General features: G+C 53.1%; 1 protein-coding gene across 5 annotated transcripts in view; it reads right to left on the bottom strand.

Annotated features, from left to right (window-relative positions):
* NHSL2 (NHS like 2) overlaps nt 1-19,342 on the bottom strand; it is a 180,600-nt gene that overhangs the window by 20,328 nt on the left and 140,930 nt on the right. For 4 of the 5 annotated variants that reach the window (XM_050964191.1, XM_050964194.1, XM_050964193.1 and 1 more), the window contains exons 2-5: nt 7,165-7,317; nt 4,805-4,941; nt 4,095-4,290; nt 1,550-1,681 (exon numbers count right to left, since the gene is read on the bottom strand). In XM_050964191.1, the coding sequence (XP_050820148.1) occupies nt 1,550-1,681; nt 4,095-4,290; nt 4,805-4,941; nt 7,165-7,317 (618 nt within the window). The remainder of the gene's footprint in view (nt 1-1,549; nt 1,682-4,094; nt 4,291-4,804; nt 4,942-7,164; nt 7,318-19,342) is intronic. The other variant, XM_050964195.1, reaches the window with a different exon arrangement.

Below are 19,342 nucleotides of genomic sequence, written 5' to 3' on the forward strand. Positions count from 1 at the left end.
GGGAAAGTCTGCTTGCTGTCTCCCCAGGCTCCTGTCTCTGAGATGGGTCCCAATCCCAGCCACAGCCTCCTCCGGGGCCGGGCCTGGCCTGGCCCCCCTAGAGCTCAATGTGGGTGGGGTGCTGTTGTTTTGAGGGGTGTGAAGAGCATGACAGGTCCCAAGACACAAGGAGCCCTCCCTTCCCATGGCTTGCAGCATGCCTAGCCTTGCAGCATGGCTTGCAGCATGCCTCCTCACTCCTGACCTGCTGGGTGACTCCCGCCCTGCAGCCCATAGCACAGCTAGCAGCTCCCTCTGGCCTCTCTGGAGGGCAGTGCCAAGGCCTCTCCCCTCTGAGCTGGAGTACAGGCCAGCAGTGAGCAATCTCCCATCCCAGAGGAACCCTCCCGTCCTGCTAACTGCTGCCCAGCCCAGCCAGCAGCACCAGCCCTGGTGGTGAGCAGAGCCAGGACTGGGCTGGATTGCAGCGAAAGGGAATTCTCTGTGCCCAGGCTGCCAGACACACCCCATGAGGTTCCCTTGGGCTCCCTAGCATCAGCCAGTGCTGCTGGGTGGCTCCCAACATCCTGCTCTGGAATCACGGAAGAGGCTGGACTCCAGGGCTGTGAGGTGCAACTCTCTGGCGAAGAAGCTGCTTGTGCCACCAGAGATCGAGCTGTCATTTTACCTCCGCTCCCTTCCAAGAGCCAGTGTGAACAGAGCCCAAATTACCCATAATCACTTGTCAAGAGAGATCATTTCACAGAGGAGCTGTCAGGAGCGTGAGCCCAGAACAAAAGCACTGGCTTCCTGGCAACACCTCCCCTCGCACTCCCAGCAACTGCACTGCCAAATCCAGCAGGGAGCCGGTGCTGCAAACCAAGGGCCATCAGGGCAGCAGACCCTGAACTCTGTCCTCAGCCTGGGCTCCCCAGGGCTCAGATCCGAGAGGAGCTGCATATCCACCTCTTCTGATGCTCAGCACCCTCCAGCCAGGCCCCTGGTGCTCACCCAGGGTACCCGCACCCAGGGCCTCAGAACTAGTGGGAACTTCAGAAAATGTGGGCCCAAGTGACTGGCCCACAGTAACATGGCAAGGCCCAAGCGAGGCCAGGAATCACACCCCAGGCACTTGTTCCAGGTCACTTCATGATGGACCAGCCAGCCCTGCTCCCCAGCTCAGGGTGCCAAGCTGTAGCTCCTGGGATCCCCCTCCTAGACTGGGGTAGCCAGGGGCATGTAGGACATGTACCTGGAAGAGAGGTTCTGGCTGCCTGGCCTCAGAGCTGGAGAAGGCTGACCAGATCTCTGAACTGCCCAGCCTGGCCTGAGCTCCCTAGGGTGTTAAACCAAGGCTCTGTGTGGAGTTCCAGGCTGCTCCTTCAGCAAGCAAATCTCTGGCAGTGGGAGTGGCCCTGCCTGCAAATGGTGGCAGCCTGCAGTCAGCTCTGGCTGCACGGTCCCTAGCATGGCCTGGGGACACCTGCCCTTAGGAGCCACGTTCCTGGTAGTCCCTGAGTGCTCTCTAGCCTGGGAGAGGGGAGAGCAGCCATAAAGTTGTAGTGGTCACCTTGGTCTCGCAGCGCGAGGTTAGGGAATCCGATAATGGTCCGTCTTCGCCGCAGCGTGGACTTGGGGTTCACCGCGGTCTCTGTGTTAAACAAGGAGTGCCGCGCACTCGCGTGCCTATCAAAATGCTGTCCTGTAGCCAAAACAAACACACTCTCCGTGGCAGCAAGCAGGGGGCATGGGGAACGCCTGGCCCGGTCCTGGCCTGGCTGCTGAGGCCACGTTCTCCCTGCGTTAACACCCCAACTTGCTTGCCTAAGGCTGCGTTGCACTGTGGTGAATTTGGCTCTTGGGGTTTATAACAAAGGGCTCTGCCCTTTTCCTCATGTTGTTCCTGTTCCTGCGTGAGCGCGAGGGCTCTATGCTGGGGCACCCAGGCAGCTGTGGGGCAAGGGCCGGGCAGGGAGGGGGTGCCAGGGTTTATGAGTGATGTTTGGGGAGGTACCAGGCATGGGGGGTAGGGAGGGGGGATCACACTTGGAAACTGCAATCACCAGCACAGCAACACAGATGGTGAGCCGCTTTCCTGGAGCCAGGCAGGCTGCAGGGCAACACGTGTGGCAAGGTGTGGGGACACTCACAGAACAAGGCGTGTGGTCACATATGTACATATTTACACATGCTGCTGGGTACAGCGTTTTGGACATGTGCTTGGGATGCATGCCTCAGTTATTAGTGACATGCTCCAGGGGAGTTCTACGGGTCACCCACATGCTGTCTGCCCACCCCCACTCTGCTTTCGCCAGGGACTCCAGACAAGCCACTCTGCAGATCTGTCATTCAGCCAAAGAGTGTTTATGGGCATTATCTGGAGGTGCCCAACTCTCATGGGCCCCACTGCATGGCCTCAGGAGAGGAGTATGAAAACCCCCAGAAAGGTGCTGATGGGGCAGACACCAGGTCACAAGCCGCAGGGCTAGAAACCAAGGCCTTGTCCCACTGGAAAGGGCACTGCTGGCTCCCTACAGCATAGAGCTCAGGTGTGTGTTGGCGAGCAGCCCTCACACCCATTGCTGGTTTAGAGCGCTGGACTTCGGGGCAGGCGCCCTCACCCCATCTCCGCACCTCCTAGTGGCAAGCCAATGGCCATTTTATAATTGCCTGCTGGACAAATGGGGAAGGCGATCAGGCCAGCCCCTGCTCTTTGCTCTGGGAGCCAGCCCCTCGCCTGCCCATGGCTGTCCAGGAGGCTGAGGTATTGATGCCAGGATCGGTTGGCACTCAGGGAGAGGGGCTGGTTAGCAGCGAGATACAGGCCTTTGGAGAGAGATGGCATGAGGGATGGGTGAATGACTCCTGTGGGGCCTCACACATGCTGCTGGGCAAGCCAGCCAGGGGGAACACAGAGACAACTGACACGTGCTGATGGAGATACGATGTATCGGAAGCCACTGAGACCCATCCCCACCCCGCTTGGGGACTCTGGTGCTGGGCAGGAGGGCTCAGGGGCAGTCCAGTGACAAAGGGCCAGAGACATGCTTGGCAGGTTCTCCCCACATGTGAGCAGGGCTGAGGGCCTGGCTCCAGGCATCTGATGGGGTGTGAAGGGAGGAGTCAAGGGGCCGAGCAGCTCCTCTGGGGCTCCATACAGGTCTCGTGCGCCTCCAGCCCTGATCTCCAACAGGGCCTTATGGCAGCCTGGACACTGCTAGGGAGGGGCAGGCACCTCACCAGGCCAGCAGGAGGGTGCATGTGTATGTGCCCTCCCAGCCAGCTCTGGAGCAGGGTGCTCATGCACTGCCTGGGGAGGGAGGGCGGGCATGGGTGGGGGGGACCTAGTTTCCTCCAGAACCCAGGTAGTTTGGTGCTGCTGAAGGCCCCATGCTGAGCAGAGCTGTTGCCGGCAGCCAGTGCCCTGCAGCCTCACATTCCTGCCGAACACACAAGTTCCCCTGCACGGATGGAAGGGTCTCAACCACTGGGAGAACCAAGGTGACAACAGAACACATCGACTGGTCGGCTCTGAGACACTCATTAGATGATGCAGATGAGACTGGATTAACTTAATGACGTGGCTAGCAGCTCAGAAATGAAGGGTGATGTTATGGGTGGTAAAATACATGGGCAAGAACAAAGCACAGAAATGCAGCCCTGCAAACTGCACCCCACTGAGCGCTCCCCTTGGCCTGGCTACTGAGCATGATTCCGCCCTCTTTATAACCCACAGCACATGTGGGCCAATAGCATCCCTGTAGGCCAGCCCCTCCTCCCTGTGCCTGGCCCCGCCTCCTCACATAGCTGCAGGCCAGCCCCTCCTCCCTGTGCTTGGCCCCACCTCCCCACATCGCTGCAGGTCTCCCTGTGCCTGGCCCCCCGCCCCCCCACATTGCTGCGTTTCAATTTTACAGGATCTATGCACTTTCCCTAGCAGTGGCATCACAGCGCCTGGGGCTCAGAGCCAGCAGCACTTGCTATGCCCACAGCCACCCTCTGCAGGCCGCAGAACCCCAGCATCGCTGCTTGGAGCAGACTGGAAAGATTTAACTCCTTGCCCCCCATGCTTCTACACACACTCCCCAAAGGGCCTGGAAGGGGCACAGCCCTACCAGAGACATTGATGGGGACAATGTTGGCTTGGATGGAGCAGGATTGGTGCCACCTCTTCTCCTCCACAGTGGGCAAAGGGAAGGCTCGGGTCCAGGCCGGCTGCTTGTCTGGGGTGGTGGGTAGGCTCAGAAACGGCTCTGGGGGCCTCACACCCAGTGTCGTGGCCTCGTCCTCATTCACTTGCCGAGCTGCGGGCTGCCAGGGAACAAAGGAAATGGATCGAGATATCAGTGTCCTGGTGGGGCGATAACAAGTGTGGGGAAGGGGGTAAGGGAGGGATTGTGGGAGTGTGGAGGAGGAAGGGGTGCTTGTGAGGAGCAGGAGGTGACTGTGTGTGTGGGGAGGAATCTAGTGCTCAGAACGAGGGACTGAGTGATGGTTTGAGTCAAACCTTGTAGGTAGGATTATCCTCTTCCCTCCTGCACCACTCTCAACCTTTAGTCCCTGGCAATCCCAGCGCAGGGCCAGCTCTGTGATGCCCCTCACTTCCAACCCACAGTCCCCAGCTACCCCAGCCTGTCGCTCTCCCCTACCACTAGTTCTGCTGATGCCTCTCACTCCTGACTCACAGCCCCTACATCTATTGCTCTGCAGTAACCTCTCTGGGTGACATCAGGCAGAGTTGATATCCTCATGGGTAGCCCATGGCCATAGGAATGCTGCTGAGACACAGCGCCTTGGGGTTGCGTCTGTACAGAGATGGACTCACCATAAACACGAACTCCAGGCGCTTGGTGGGCAGAGGCCTGGGAGAGGGCTCAGGGGGCGTGTCCAGGGGCAGGTGGCTGGCGTAGCGGAAGGTCTGACCAGTGACCCTAGCCTCTGTGTATTGCTCCTCATACTCCTCTGAAATACAAGCAGCCAGGGCATTTCCATAGCTGGTGGATTGCGATGCGCTGTGCCCTCCCCACCCCAGTGCTGAGCCAAAGGCTAGTGGCACATGCACTGGGCATATGCCAACAATGCACTTTCTGGGCCCTCTCACAGCAATGGGACTCTGCTCTCTGCCCCCTTTTGCACATGGGGAGAAGAGCCCAGAGGAGCTCCCCGCTGCTCCCGAGCACACCACAAACCACTGCCCAGCCTGGCTAGCTGGCAGCCCTGCTGTGGGCAAACCTCTGCTCGCTGCCTGTGCTGGACACCTCATCCTCCCCTCCCCTGGCCTGTATTCGTGTCACTGCTGGAGCTGTGTGGGGTAGGGCCTGGCCTAGTACTGCCTGGCTGCGCGGCCCCTGGATGGGTGCCTGCAGTGATGCACATGGGAGTCACTGCCCCAGAAGCTCCCAGGTCTCTCTGGGGGAGGCGGCAGCTCCCAAGGATCTTTGGGCACAGCAGCCTCGTGCTGGTCTCGTGCAGCTGCATGGGGGGAGTGCCAGTGCCTGGACACAGCTTCTGGCCTCTGGGCACCGGCTCCATGTGGGTATTCGTCTTCCTTAGCTAGTAAGCTACGTGCTTTAGCAGGTAGAGGAACCAGACAACTGCCCTGGCTGGAGGAAGCAGCTCTCGCTGGGACCCACAAGTCTTTAGAATCATAGAACCATAGAATATCAGGGTTGGAACGGACCTCAGGAAGTCATCTAGTCCAACATCCTGCTTAATGCAGGACCAGTCTCCAACTAAATCATCCCAGTCAGGGCTATGTCAAGCCTGACCTTAAAAACCTCTAAGGAAGGAGATTCCACCACCTCCCTAGGTAACCCATTCCAGTGCTTTACCACCCTCCTAGTGAAAAAGTTTTTCCTAATATCCAACCTAAACCTCCCCCACTGCAACTTGAGACCATTACTCCTTGCTCTGTCATCTGCTACCACTTAGAACAGTCTAGATCCATCCTCTTTGGAACCCCCTTTCAGGTAGTTGAAAGCAACTATCAATCCTCCCCTCATTCTTCTCTTCTGCAGACTAAACAATCCCAGTTCCCTCAGCCTCTCTTCATAAGTCATGTGCTCCAGCCTCCTAATCATTTTTGTTGCCCTTTGCTGGACTCTTTCCAATTATTCCACAATCTTCTTGTAGTGTAGGGCTCAAAACCGAATGCAATACTTCAGATGAGGCCTCACCAATGCCAAATAGAGGGGAATTATCACATCCCTTGATCTGCTGGCAATGCTCCTACTTATACAGTCCAAAATGCCATTAGCTTTCTTGGCAACAAGGGCACACTGTTGACTCATATCCAGCTTCTCATCCACTGTAACCCCTAGGTCCTTTTCGGCAGAACTGCTGCCTAGCCACTCAGTCCCTAGTCTGTAGCAACGCATGGAACTGTTCTGTCCCAAGTGCAGGACTCTGCACTTGTCCTTGTTGAACTACTTCAGATTTCTTTTGGCCCAATCCTCTAATTTGTCTAGGTCCCTCTGTATCCTATCCCTACCCTCCAGCGAATCTACCACTCCTCCCAGTTTAGTGTCATCTGCAAACTTGCTGAGGGTGCAATCCACGCCATCCTCCAGATTATTAATGAAGATATTGAACAAAACAGGCCCCAGGACCGACCCTTGGACACTCCACTTGAAACTGGCTGCCAACTAGACATGGAGCCATTGATCGCTACCCGTTGAGCCGGATGATCTAGCCAGCTTTTTATCCACCTTATAGTCCGTTAATTCAATCCATACTTTAACAGACCCATATGGCCTCACACCCTGCACAAGGGTGCATCTGTGTGGGAAGGATGAGAGAATGGAGCAGCTGATGCCAATCTCACAAGGGGAAGAGGGAAGGGAGCACTCCGCCCCCTCCAGTCAGCAATGAGTCAGCCTGTTCCCTGCTCCCCCTTCCTCCCCTGTGTGCAATGGGTCAATCTCCTTCCTGCCCTCCTCCCCATGGGTCACTCTGCTCCCTGCTCTCAGCAATGGGTCAGTTTGCTCCCTGCTTCCCCGTTTGTGATGGGTCAATCTGCTCCCTCCTCCTCATGGATTACTCTGCTCCCTGCTCTCCCCTCCCCTCCTGGCAGCAATGGGACAGTCTTCTCCCTGCTGCCCCCTGTGTACCAAGAGCTGTGGAAACAGCCTCCCCTTCTCCCCCCCATTCCTGCTGCAGCCCAGCCCTCCCCTCGGTGCAGGGTACCTTGTAGCAAGCTCTGGAGATTGAACTGAGCCTCCTGGTGCAGCTCTTCCACGCAGGGTGACCTGCCTGCGGCCAGGAACACGTTCACGGGCTGTTGCCATGGCAATTTGGAGTGGGGTGTTTTCTTGCTCTCCAGGTCCAGGTTAGAGGTGGCTGCAGAGAGGAGAGGAGGGGTGAAACATGGGCTGCAGCTCCCCAAACCCTTTCATCCCTCCCCAGCCAAGGGTGAGCTGCAAGCCCGAGGCCCCAACGTGCACACCCGGGACACAGCCCTTCATGAAGGGCAAGTTAAGCTTGGCAGTGGTGGTGGTGTCAGTGTTGTAATCCCCATGCTTGGAGAGGGAAACTGAGGCAGAGGGGGTTGGCACCTGCCCACAGTCACATGATGAATGAATGATTCAGCTGGGAACAAAAGCCAGTGCCCTGAGTCATGGACCCTGGCTCCAGCCCACACTTCCTCCCTCCCTGCACACCAACAAGCCTCTAACCCAGAGCCTGAAGCAGCAGCATGGCTTGACACTGGGCACCAGACTATGAGCCAGGAGAGCTGGGTTCTGTTCCCAGCTCTGTCACTGCTCACTGTGTGCCTCAGTTTCCCCTCTGTAGCATGGGGATTCTGGGCTGTCCTGGCTTTGCAAGGCACTTTGGGCTCTAGGGATGGACAGTGCCAGCTGTTATTCTCCAGCCCCCTCCTAGACTGCTGGGGTCGGGCCTCATGTCAGCAGAAGAGAACTGCACAGGATTTGAGGCAGTCATACAAGCCAGGCACTGGCTGTAATAAACAACGCACATATGGACTCTCACTAGCAAACAGCCTCCCCGCCCCCGACCCCCAGTTTGACCCTACACCACAATGGGTTTTCCTGCCTGCTTTTCACCCTGACGCCACTAGATGGCACTAAATAGCAGCAGACCAAACTGCACCCACAATCTCCACCCCAGAAACCACAGCTACACAGTCCCTGAAATTCAACCACCACACGGTGAACAAACCAGCAGACAAGGAGTGCCATCACAGTCCTCAGCCACGATGACTACGGCAACAAGGCCAACCAACAACTCTCTGACACTGCCTACTATAAAGAACTCAGAGATCACAGTCCACCCAGGAATTTAAGGGATATCATTGAATCCTTCCCCAACAACTCCAAAAGAAACTCAACAACCTCATCCCCACGAACCCAACTCAGAGACCTTCTATAGACAAGGGACCCCAGGCAGACACATCATATCTGGCCATGGAACCCTTGCTGAAGGGATACGGGGACTCATAGAACCATCCTCGGACCACTCACCACACAAAGGGCAGGCTTCCTCCAGGACTAGGGTGGATAAAAATCAATGATTTTTTTAATTTAAATTGGATTTTTTTGATAAATGCTTTTTGAGGAAAAAACCTATCTAAAGATAGTTTTAATTAAGATATATTATAGCGCAAAGATATCTCATCATGGAATAGGGATTTTAAATTCTAATTCTGTAGTATGAGGCAATATATTCATGTAATGTTTAAGAAAAATTTTGTAAATGAGTTCTAATAGTTCATGGATTAGGGACTCAGTCTATTGGGGTTCCACAGGCTTCTGAATAGATTATTTAGGTTAATCTTTCTACCTGCCCAATGGGACTCAGAGCTCAGTCTAGAAGATACCATCAGAGATGCTTAATTTTGCAGTTCTCACACTGTGGATTTGTGTCTCCAGAGGTAACATGCTTGTTAACAGCAAAAATGTATTTAAATAAATAAATAATATATAGAGGTGAGAAATAACAGACCTCAACTCTATTGTCCCTCTGCAAATTTGTGTACACTGAGGCAATCCCATGAAGAAGAAGTCTGGAGATAAATGTGAGAAGCGAGGGACATATGCTTGTTTTGTTAAAATATTATATGTTTGCTGTTGAAGAAAAAAATCCAGAATACTTAATGTTGTTATTTTAGTTAAATAAAACTTTTTAAATGTCTTTCTGGTGATGTTCTCTTCCTAATACAGCATGGCAAGAAAATCCTCCAAATATTAATGATTAACCTGTTGAATTGGAGATAGTTCACCTCCCAATCACTTCATAAATATCTGCTTCGATTACCTTTCGTAAATGAAATAACCAAACAATCATTCATTTTCTGATATAGCTGTAAAACGAATCTGAAAAGTTTTCAAAATAAATCGCGGTTTAAAAATGTATAGTGTTTACCTTCTAAAAATGAAACCCACATCTATCTCTGAGTTCTGCAGATTATATGTATTAAGGTTATAACAACCAACAAAAATTCACTTTTATGTAGAAAACCATGATTAAATCGAGTCTTTCTGAATAGTAATTTAAATCATCATTTAAATCAATTTTATTTAAATCAAATCAACCCTGTCCAGGACACAACTGACTTCCTCCAGAAACTCTGCAACATTAATAACTTTCCACAGAACACCATCCCCACTACCATGCATGTCACCTCCCTATACAGCAACAGCCCTCATAGTGACGGCATCGTTTCCCACCGCAACTATCTACAAGACAATGGACACCCCTCAGAAAGCACCTCAAACAGTGTGCCAGATTCATCCATTTCATCCTCACCCATAACCATTTTACATTCAACAACAATCACTTTGTCCAAACCATTGGAACAGCCATCGGTACTAGGATGGCTCCCTAATACGCCATGCTTTTCATGGGCCACCTTGAGGAAGAATGCATCTCCTGGACAAATGCACCATGAAACCTGAAATACATTAATGATATTTTCATGCTCTGAACAGAACATCTAAACTCCCTCATAGATTTCTACCACAACTTCAACAACCACCATGCGTCCATTAAACTTTCTCTGGAACACTCCCACACTAGCCTCAACTTCCTGGACACCACAGTCAGCTTCAACAATGCAACCCTACAGATAACCATATACAAGAAACCCATAGATCACCACACTTACCCCACAGATCTGGTAACCACCCCGAACACATCAAGAAATCTTTAAGCTACAGCCAGGCACTCAGATATCACAGAATATGCTTGGAGAACAAAGTCACGGATATACCCCTTAACACATTTAAAATCGCCTTCACCAAACAAGAAGACTCCATCATGAGAAGATCACATCATGGAATGCGCCACTCACATACCCAGAGAGAACCTTCAATACAGAAATAAAATACACCACACACCCCTAGTGGTCATCTACCACTCCACACTGGAACCCAGAGGGGGTATCATTAAACAATTACAACCCATACTCAATGGGGACCCCATCCTGAAATAAATCTTTCCTGAACCTCCTATTCTGGCCTTCAAACAACTCCCCAACCTCGCCAAGCTCATTATCAGAAGCAAGCTCCCCACAGATCAGGACCCACCAACTCAAAGCCACAGCAAACCCTGTCAGAACAACAGACGCAAAATCGGCAGATGTAGCTCCACTGCTGCGATTATCATTTCCCACAACACACCTTTCAAGATTCATAGGTCCTACCTATCCATGCCTGTCACAACATGTGGTGTACCTCAGGTAGTCACAGATTGTCCTAAACAAAAACAACTGGGTGCATGAATCCAGACAATCACTGCGCTCTCGAATGAACTCACACAGACAAAAACACCCTATCACCCATGAGCCAACACTTCTCACAAAACAATCACTGTATCACTCTCAGTACTCATTCACCAAGGAAACCTGCACAACAGCTTCAAAAGACGAGCCTGGGAGCTTAAATTCATAACTAAACACTACAAATCATAGACTCAACAGACACACTGGATTCATGGCTTATTACAACAATCAGATATCTGCCCACTAACAACTGCCTTTTTCATTTATGTTTCTCCTCTCTGTTCATTTCTTCCCTGTACCTGGAGGGGTGTTTATGGGCCACTTCTCTTTGAATGATCCCTTGAAATATGTACTAACTACTTATGCTAAAAAATGTGTTCTATCTTGTATTTAGCTGTGGCACGCTCAATACATTTCCCATACATGAAGAACTTGGTGTAGCTGGAAAGCTTGTCTCTCTCACCAACAGAAGTTGGTCCAATAAAAGACATTACCTCATCCACTTTGTCCCTCTGATCTCCTGGGACCAGCACGGCTACACCACCACTGAATACCACAGCACCATGCATTCATATGTTCATAGATTCCAAGGTCAGAAGAGACCACTGTGATCATCTAGTCTGATCTCCTGCATGACCCAGGCCAGATATCTGCCCCCAAAGAATTTGCAGAGAAGATCTTTTAGAAACAAATCCAATCTTGATTTAAAATGTCCAGTGATGGAGAATCCACCACAACCCTTGGTCAGTTGTTCCGATTGTTAGTTACTCTCATGATTATAAATGTACGCCTAATTTCCAGTCTGAATTCGTCTAGCTTCAACTTCCAGCCATTGAATCACGTTAGACCTTCCTCTGCTAGACTGAACAGCCCATTATTAAATATTTGTTCCCCATGTAGGTACTTATAGCTTGGGATTAAGTCACCCCTTAACCTTCTCTTTGTTAAGATAAACAGGTTGAACTCCCTGAGTCAGGTTTTAAATCCTTTAATTAATCTCGTGGCTCTTCTCTGAACACTCTCCAATTAATCAACATCCTTCTTGAACTGTGGACACCAGAACCAGACACAGGATTCCAGCAGCGGTCGCACCAATGCCAAATACAGAGTAAAATAACCTCTCTGCAAGATTCTTCTGTTTATGGATCCCAGGATTGCAATAACTCTTTTGGCCACAACGTCGCTCAGGGAGCTCATGTTCAACTGATAATCCATCATGACACTCAAATCCTTTTCAGAGTCCCTGTTTCCCGGGATAGAGTCCCCCATGCAATAAGTATGGTCTACATTCTTTGTTCCCAGATGTGTACATTTACATTGAGCTGTATTAAAACGCATATTGTTTGCTTGCAACTTGTTTACCAAGAGATCTACATCGCTTTGTACAAGTGACCTATCCTCTTCATTATTTACCACTCCTCCAGTGTCATCTGCAAACTTTATCAGTGATGATTTTATGTTTTCTTCCAGGTAACTGATACAGATATTAAATAGTCTAGGTCCAAGAACCAATCCCTGCAGAACCCCACTGGAAACAGAGCCATTCAATGGCAATTAGTTATATACATTTATATTTTGAGACCTACAACTTAGCCAGTTTTTAATCCATTTAATGGATGGCATGTTCATTTTATATTGTTCTAGTTTTTTAATCAAAATGTTGTGCAGTACCAAGTCAGTGTCCTACAGAATCTATGGATATTACATCAACACTATTATCTTTTTCAACCAAACTTGTAATCTCATAAAAAAAGCTATCAAGTTGGTTTGACAGGATCTATTTTCCATAAGCCCATGTTGATTTGCATGAATTACTTTTAGTTATTTACTAATCAAGTCCCATATCAGCTGCTCCATTATCTTGCCTGTGATTGATGTCAGGCTGACAGGCTTATAATTAGCCAGTTCATCCCGTTTACCCTCTTTAAATATTGGCACAACCGTAACTTTCTTCCAGTCTTCTGGAGCTTACCCAGTGCTCCAAGACAGTTGAAAATCAACAATAATGGTCCAGGCCATTGCTGCTCCCGTGAGGTGAAGGACAAAGGCAGGTGAGTTCCTCCAGTGGATCAGACATTCCACCAGGGGGGGCCAGGCAGCCCAAGCCTTACTGGAGCAGCAAGGGGCCACAGAGTGCTCTCAGAAGTGTCATGCATTTCTGGCTCAGGGCATCACAAACAACAAGTTCCTGCCCCGGGGCTGCTCCAGGCAAAGCAGAGGAGGGCGGTGCACAGACAGGCTGCAGCTGACATCAGCAGTGACCCCGTGTGACACCCACTCAGTGCCTGTAGGCATGGCTGTGTCCTGCCTCCATTAATCCCTCCTGCAGGTTCAGCAGGACACCATAGTCTCCCTCATGTTGTGTGCGTGGCTGTTCCAAGCTGCTGCGTGCTGCCCCGAGGTGGGTGCATGTCCCTGGGACCCCTGGCATGCTAGATATGCCCTGCAGCAGTGTCGGTGCCCTGCCCCCTGCCGGGAGAGACTCCTGGGACTGGCTTTGCCCCAGGAAGCGGACGGGGCCATGCACATAGTTCTCTTTGCAGGGAAGCAGCTGAACAGAAGGGGAAGCGGATTTCCTGCTAAGAATGTTTTCCTGCCAGGGTGATTAGCACAGGGATGGCTGGGGGAGGTGGGGGGGAAAGAGCATGAGAACCCTGCCCAGCGGTCTCTGGGCCCAGTGAGCCCAAGTCACTAGCTATGCCTCTGACCCCAGCGGCCCAGACTTAGAGGACATTCATTGCTTGTTTTGCTTCCACTAGCCTGGGTGGCCCCCAGACAGTAGAACTCCAGTAAGAACAGTCAGCTCCCAAAGTGCTGTGCAATCCACAGGATTTGTGTACAAAACTCAGCGCCCTGAGACACCGAGTGCTCAGGAGTCAGGAGCTGCAGGCAAGGGGAAAGCTCAGCCCCAGCTCTGTTTCCTGCACTTGTGCCTTAAAACATGGCCTCTTTTACAGCAGGAGAAATTGTTCATTAATCTGTCGTGCCAGCCAGAATCTCCCCCTCACCCTTAGGCCCAGTAAGGCCCAGCCCGGCCTAAGCAGACCTGCAAGGGTTCTTGGGTCTCAAGGAGGTCTACAAAACAAGCCAAGTTTGAAGCAAGTCAGTGGTGCAGCTGGAGAGGGCTAGAGGCAGGTGAGAGCATTGTGTGCCATTGGTTTGATCGATTAAAAAGGAGGCGGGGCCGACAGGTGGTCCCACCCGCACCCTCAGGTCAGAGCAGGAATACTCAGCCAGGGTACTCACATGCCACTGAATCCCAGTGCCCCCATGTGTGGGTGGCGAGCTCCCCCTTGATCCTCACTTGTCGGAGCCAGCAGAGTTGTCCAGGACTCTACCCCTACCCCACGCATGGCTGAAGCCAAAGAGAGGGAACTTGGAAAGTGGCACCCGCTGGCACCAAGAACAGCCCCGTCATCTGCCACCTTGGGGACCCTCTACCAAAGGCCCCATCCTAACAGCATGCATCCAGGCCCCTCTGCCAGGCAGGCTAATGACCCTCTTCAACCACTGCCAGGCCCCTCTGCACCCGCTGCGGACACACCCAGGCTCCTCTGCTAGGCAGGCCAATGCCCCTCTACACCATGCTGCTGGGCTCCTCTGCCATGTACGCCCAGGTCCCTCTGCCAGGCATGCACACCCCCATCCTGCATCCTCTGCCAGGTAAATCCAGACCTGTCTGCACCCGTGCCATGTGTGCAGATCACAGCCTCTCTGCAAATGTGGCCACTGACCTGGCATAATCCAGTACATCTCTCCAAGGCAGCTGGGGACCACCCCCTGCTCTCAGCATAAGGCTGCCCTACGGCTCCTGGGCTATCACATCTCTGGGTGCTCACTGGGGGGGAGACAGGGCCTCTGCACTGACATTAACGGGGAGGTATGAGCACTGCCACACTCAGCACACCCCTCTGGGTGGGCTTGTGTCACCTGCCTTACATCCCAGCTTGGCCAAGGCCTTCGGTGGCTGCTGGCTGCACTGACCCCAGTCTGATTGCACAGAGACAGCCGAAACAGAGCCCAATGCCCTGAGCCTGGGAGACCCATCCCCCATGGCGAGCCCCGGTGGCTCAGGGTCTGCACTGGCTCCCTGTGCTCTGGGAGTGGTTGGATCCACAGCCAGACTTTGTGGCCAGTCTGTCTCCCAGAACCCTGACTTTAGGGGGTGCTGGAGGCTGACACATATATCTGGGGGTCTCCTATCCCTCTCCCAGCCTGGTCCAAGGATGCCAAGTCCCTCAGCTGGGAGCTGGTCCCTGCCACTCTCTTCCTGCTCTGTGTGGGCTCTGTGCTCTGTAGGGCAGAGGCAAGGTGCCAGCTGTTGTGGGAGGGCTCCTGGCTCATTGTCACTGCAGGAAGCCCAGCACCGGGCTGCCACACATGGCTCCCCTAATGACCACCCAGCCTGTTTACAGCCGCCGCACCAGCGGCGCATTAAGCAATAGGCCCTGCCCCACTGGGATGCTCACAGCTGCAAGCAGGGTCACACGAGGCCACCTGGAAATGACCTGGTCTGCACCCTGCCCAGTCCAGAGTGGGAGGGAAAGGGTGTTGTGCCTACCCACAATGCACCGGGCCCGCGCACAGAGCTGGCCTTAGGGGGCTTGAGGAGGAACAGAACAGTCTCTGAGGACCCTTCTTTTGCCCTCAGGTCTTCACCATGCACCTCCACACAATGTACCCTGCAAACACGCACACAACAGGCTTGTCCTGAAACACATGCACATGGAAATGCACACACACACACACCTATTCACACAGAGGTATAATCACATGCAGAGACATGTATACAGACACACAGGTATACACATTCATTCACACAGAGGTATACACACGCACACATTGGTATACACACACACTCAGACACCCACTCACACAGAGGTGTACACACACATTCACACAGAGGTACACACAGATACATGTGCACATAGATACACACACATGCAAATCGTGGATGTATATCTGTTTGTGTAAGTGTCTCCCACAACTGAGCCCCTTCAGCATGGCTCTGCTCACTAAGGCCTTGTCTACCCTAGGGCTGGTTGCCGTGGGATGCCCAAGGGATGCAGGGCTTCTGAGAGCAGCACTGGGGCAGCTAGGGCTGGATGCCACGTGCTGGCCTCACTTCCCCATGTAGCCCACATGGGCTAGGAGGCAAGGGGGAAAGGAAGCCGAAGCTGCATTAGCAAGCCAGGGCCGCAAACATAACAGTGAGGGATGTTTGGGAGGCCTTGGCAGCCCCCTACAATCCATGCACAGCCCATGGCAGCAGGGTCTGGACAATTCCTCTCCCATTCCATGTCAGACCGTTTAGCTGAGAGTAAAGCCGAGCATTTAATGAGTCACTGGCTGCCTGGGAACCTGCTCCACTGCTGAGTTAACTAGGGCACTGTCATCTTAATGGCACAGACACTCAAGTGAGCAATAAACAAAACAAACCAAAGCCACTCTCACCCCGCTGCCCTGCCAGCCTGGGTCATGGGCCAGGAGAGAGCAGGGCGAGCCCAGGGCCAGCCGATGCAGAAAGCAAGCCCCACCTTTCAGTTGTGGAGCAGCAGAATGTAAACAATGTGAAAACTTGAACTCTGAGCTAAATCCAAATGCTAGGCCAGGCTCACCATCTCCAGAACAAAAGCCCACATCAGCTGGCCCCCTGGTTCCTGATCAGTTCAGCAGCATGGCCATCTCTCCTGATCTTATCACATGGCTCGCAGGATTTGGTATTTAATGAAAGCCACAGCTCTGGGAGTCCTGTGATTAGGCGAGAATTTCAGTTGCACTAAGAAGGGTACGTTCCTAGCCCTCTGGCTGCACAGAACCCCATTCAGGTCTGACAGTGGAGGGCCAATACAAAAACCCAGCCTTGATTATTGTTAAAATCTCCTGACTTATAAGCAAATCTTGGGAGCTGGGGGCCCTGACTCGTAATTTTTGCACACTTGGGGTTGGCAGTTCTGAGCCCATCACCAAGCAATACTTAGCAGCTCCCAAGCCAGCCCTCCTGCCATGTGGAGGGAGCCTACAGGGGCCAGACGCGGGCAGACTGGCATGGGTAAGGGAGAGCAGGTGCTTTTGATAAAATAGGAAACTGTTCAAAACCACAGCACCCTTGGAAACCCAAAACTCCTGTGTTTATTCCCCCACCCCCCTCCCCTTGTTATGTTCCATTGTCATGAGCTCCTGCACCTTTGGGAGCCAGCTCCCTCCCCAGGGACTGTTCTGACTCTCCCCCACTCGAGGTATCAGGCTTTCCGAAACCCCATCCAACGCGGAGTGTCCTCATGGTAGAGCAGAGGCGGGCTGCAGAGAAGAGAAAGGGAGCACTGTCCAGAGGCTGCTGGACACAGACACACCTGCGGGGCTCACTGACTGTCCAGCTCCCAGTCTGTACTAGCCAAGATGCAGCAGTCCTGGGTGCGCCTGCTCCCTGTCCTACGAGCCACTCACACCTTGCTGAGCAGGAGCAAGGAGTCTGGAAAACTATCCAAGAAGCCTGTTCCAGAGGGGCTGATCCTGTGAGTGCTGAACACCCTTGGCTCCCATTGATGTCAATGGGAGTTGGGGGCACTCAGACCCCTGTTGGAGCCGTATCAAACATCACAGGATCAGGCCTGCCTATTTGCCGAGTCTGGTTCAGCGCCTGACCTGGGTCCTTCTCCAAACCTAGGACCAAGCCCTGCACCGCTCCTAGCCAGTGTCCCAGGGGCAGCAGTGGGAGGTTTGGGTGCACATAGAAGGCAGGATCAGGCCCCGGGTCACTCAGCACCAGCACAGGAAACCCCTCCCCATCAGAAAGTAGAGCTCCTACCACTAACCCTTCCCCTGAAACACACTACTCAACCGCGGCAGCCAGCGAACTTTGCAGTGAGCCACATGGGCAGCCAAGCTCACATGAGATACTGACTGTGGGGGTGTGATGCTGGTAGGGGCCATGACAACAGTGCCCACAGGGGACAGAGCAAGTCCCCACCTCACTGCCAAGGACTTTGCAGTAGCCCTAGAAGGACGGAGGCCTGACACAGCAGGGAGATGGGAACACCCCAAGTGGCCTCTAAAGCAAGCCTGAAGAAGGACAGATGGTCTCAACTTTCCCTGTGTGGTCTCGGCAGACACAGCCAGGCCCCGTCACTAACCCAGCCCACTCCAGCTCCCACCCTGCTGGTATTTTCAAAACTCCCTGACCCAAAAACAATGAGTTCAGATGCGGCCACCTGACTGAAAGCAGAATTAGGCAGCCTACTGCGTTGTGCTGCCTGCAGGGAGCCCTTCTCCGCCCCACATGCCTGACCCTAATTAGTGCCAATGGCAATAGGGAAGAGAGCCTGTCAGTCCTATTCACAGACTGACAGCGCACCCTCTGCAGGCCTCAGAGTGAGGTGCAGAGTTACAGCCTCACTCCAATGAGGTGATCGTGTCACTGTCCCCATGGATGAAAGGCAGCCACCTCTGGGGTAGAACGCAACAGCTGGGTAAGGGCACACCCTCTGGGACGGTTCCAGAGAGGAAAGCAATTTCACATATGACTGCTGTGAGGCAGAACTCACTTGTGGGAGGCAGTTCCAGAGAATGGCTACTGGTGCTATAGTGTGGCCCAGGCCCTGCTCCTCCAAGCCGGGCGCCCCGGGGGAGGCAGACTGGCTTCTGGGCACTGAGATGGATAAAACTCAAATGGTTCGACCCTGCTCTGTCAGTGCCGGCCCTCCTTGCCCCTCTGCTCATGTGTGTGATAGCCCCATGGGGACTGGGTTGCACCCAAACTCCAGGAGGGCTCGCCCTGTTTCTACAATGGATGAACCCCAACCCTGGAACCCTTGGGTCCCCCAGTCTCTGAATCCCCTCCTCCACATTCCCCCTACTAATCTGCTTCACCCAGAGGCCCACCCTGTAGCGACCATCCTCTGACCTGACTAGTCTAGACAGGGCACGGTTCCTCCACAGCCTCGCCACCCTGTTCCTACAGTGGCCAGAGGGGGTCGCTGGAAAGCAACATGAGGAACCTCCTCCTCTGAGCACCCAGTACCTCCCTGACCCCTTTGCTGGGAGAGAGAGTGGCACCTTGAGCTGCTGGCCTGGTTTTCACAAAAGTGCTATTCTGCTTGGCTGCAGGGACACACAGGCCTGGCCAAGGACAGGGACAGGGACAGACACACAAACAGGGACACCCAGAAACAGAGACACCTAAGAGATAAGGACACACCCAGAGACAGGGACAAACACACAACTACACAGGGCCACCCAGAGACAGGGACATACCCAAGACGGGACACAGAGACACCCAGAGACAGGGACAAACACACACAAAGAGGGAGACACACAGACAGGGACATACCCAGAAACAGATGTACAGAACCACACACTGATACAGGTGCACGCACACACCCTGACACATAGATCCACAGGTTGCACTGATACATAGGGTTCATCCTCCCACAGTGGTCCCAAAGCATCTGAGATCACTAACATCTGCCTCAGCTCCCACTGGAGTTGGAGGTGAAAGGGGTGCTGGGCTGACACTGGGAACAAGTGCAGGCCTATCATGGGTCATTTCTGTTACACAGAGGTGCTTCAGCTTGGCTCTATCCCTGCTCCCTGGGGGCACAGGACCCACAGCAGGGTGGGAGCATA

The sequence above is a fragment of the Gopherus flavomarginatus genome, chromosome 8, assembly GCF_025201925.1.
Source record: "Gopherus flavomarginatus isolate rGopFla2 chromosome 8, rGopFla2.mat.asm, whole genome shotgun sequence".
Taxonomy (NCBI): Eukaryota; Metazoa; Chordata; order Testudines; family Testudinidae; genus Gopherus; species Gopherus flavomarginatus.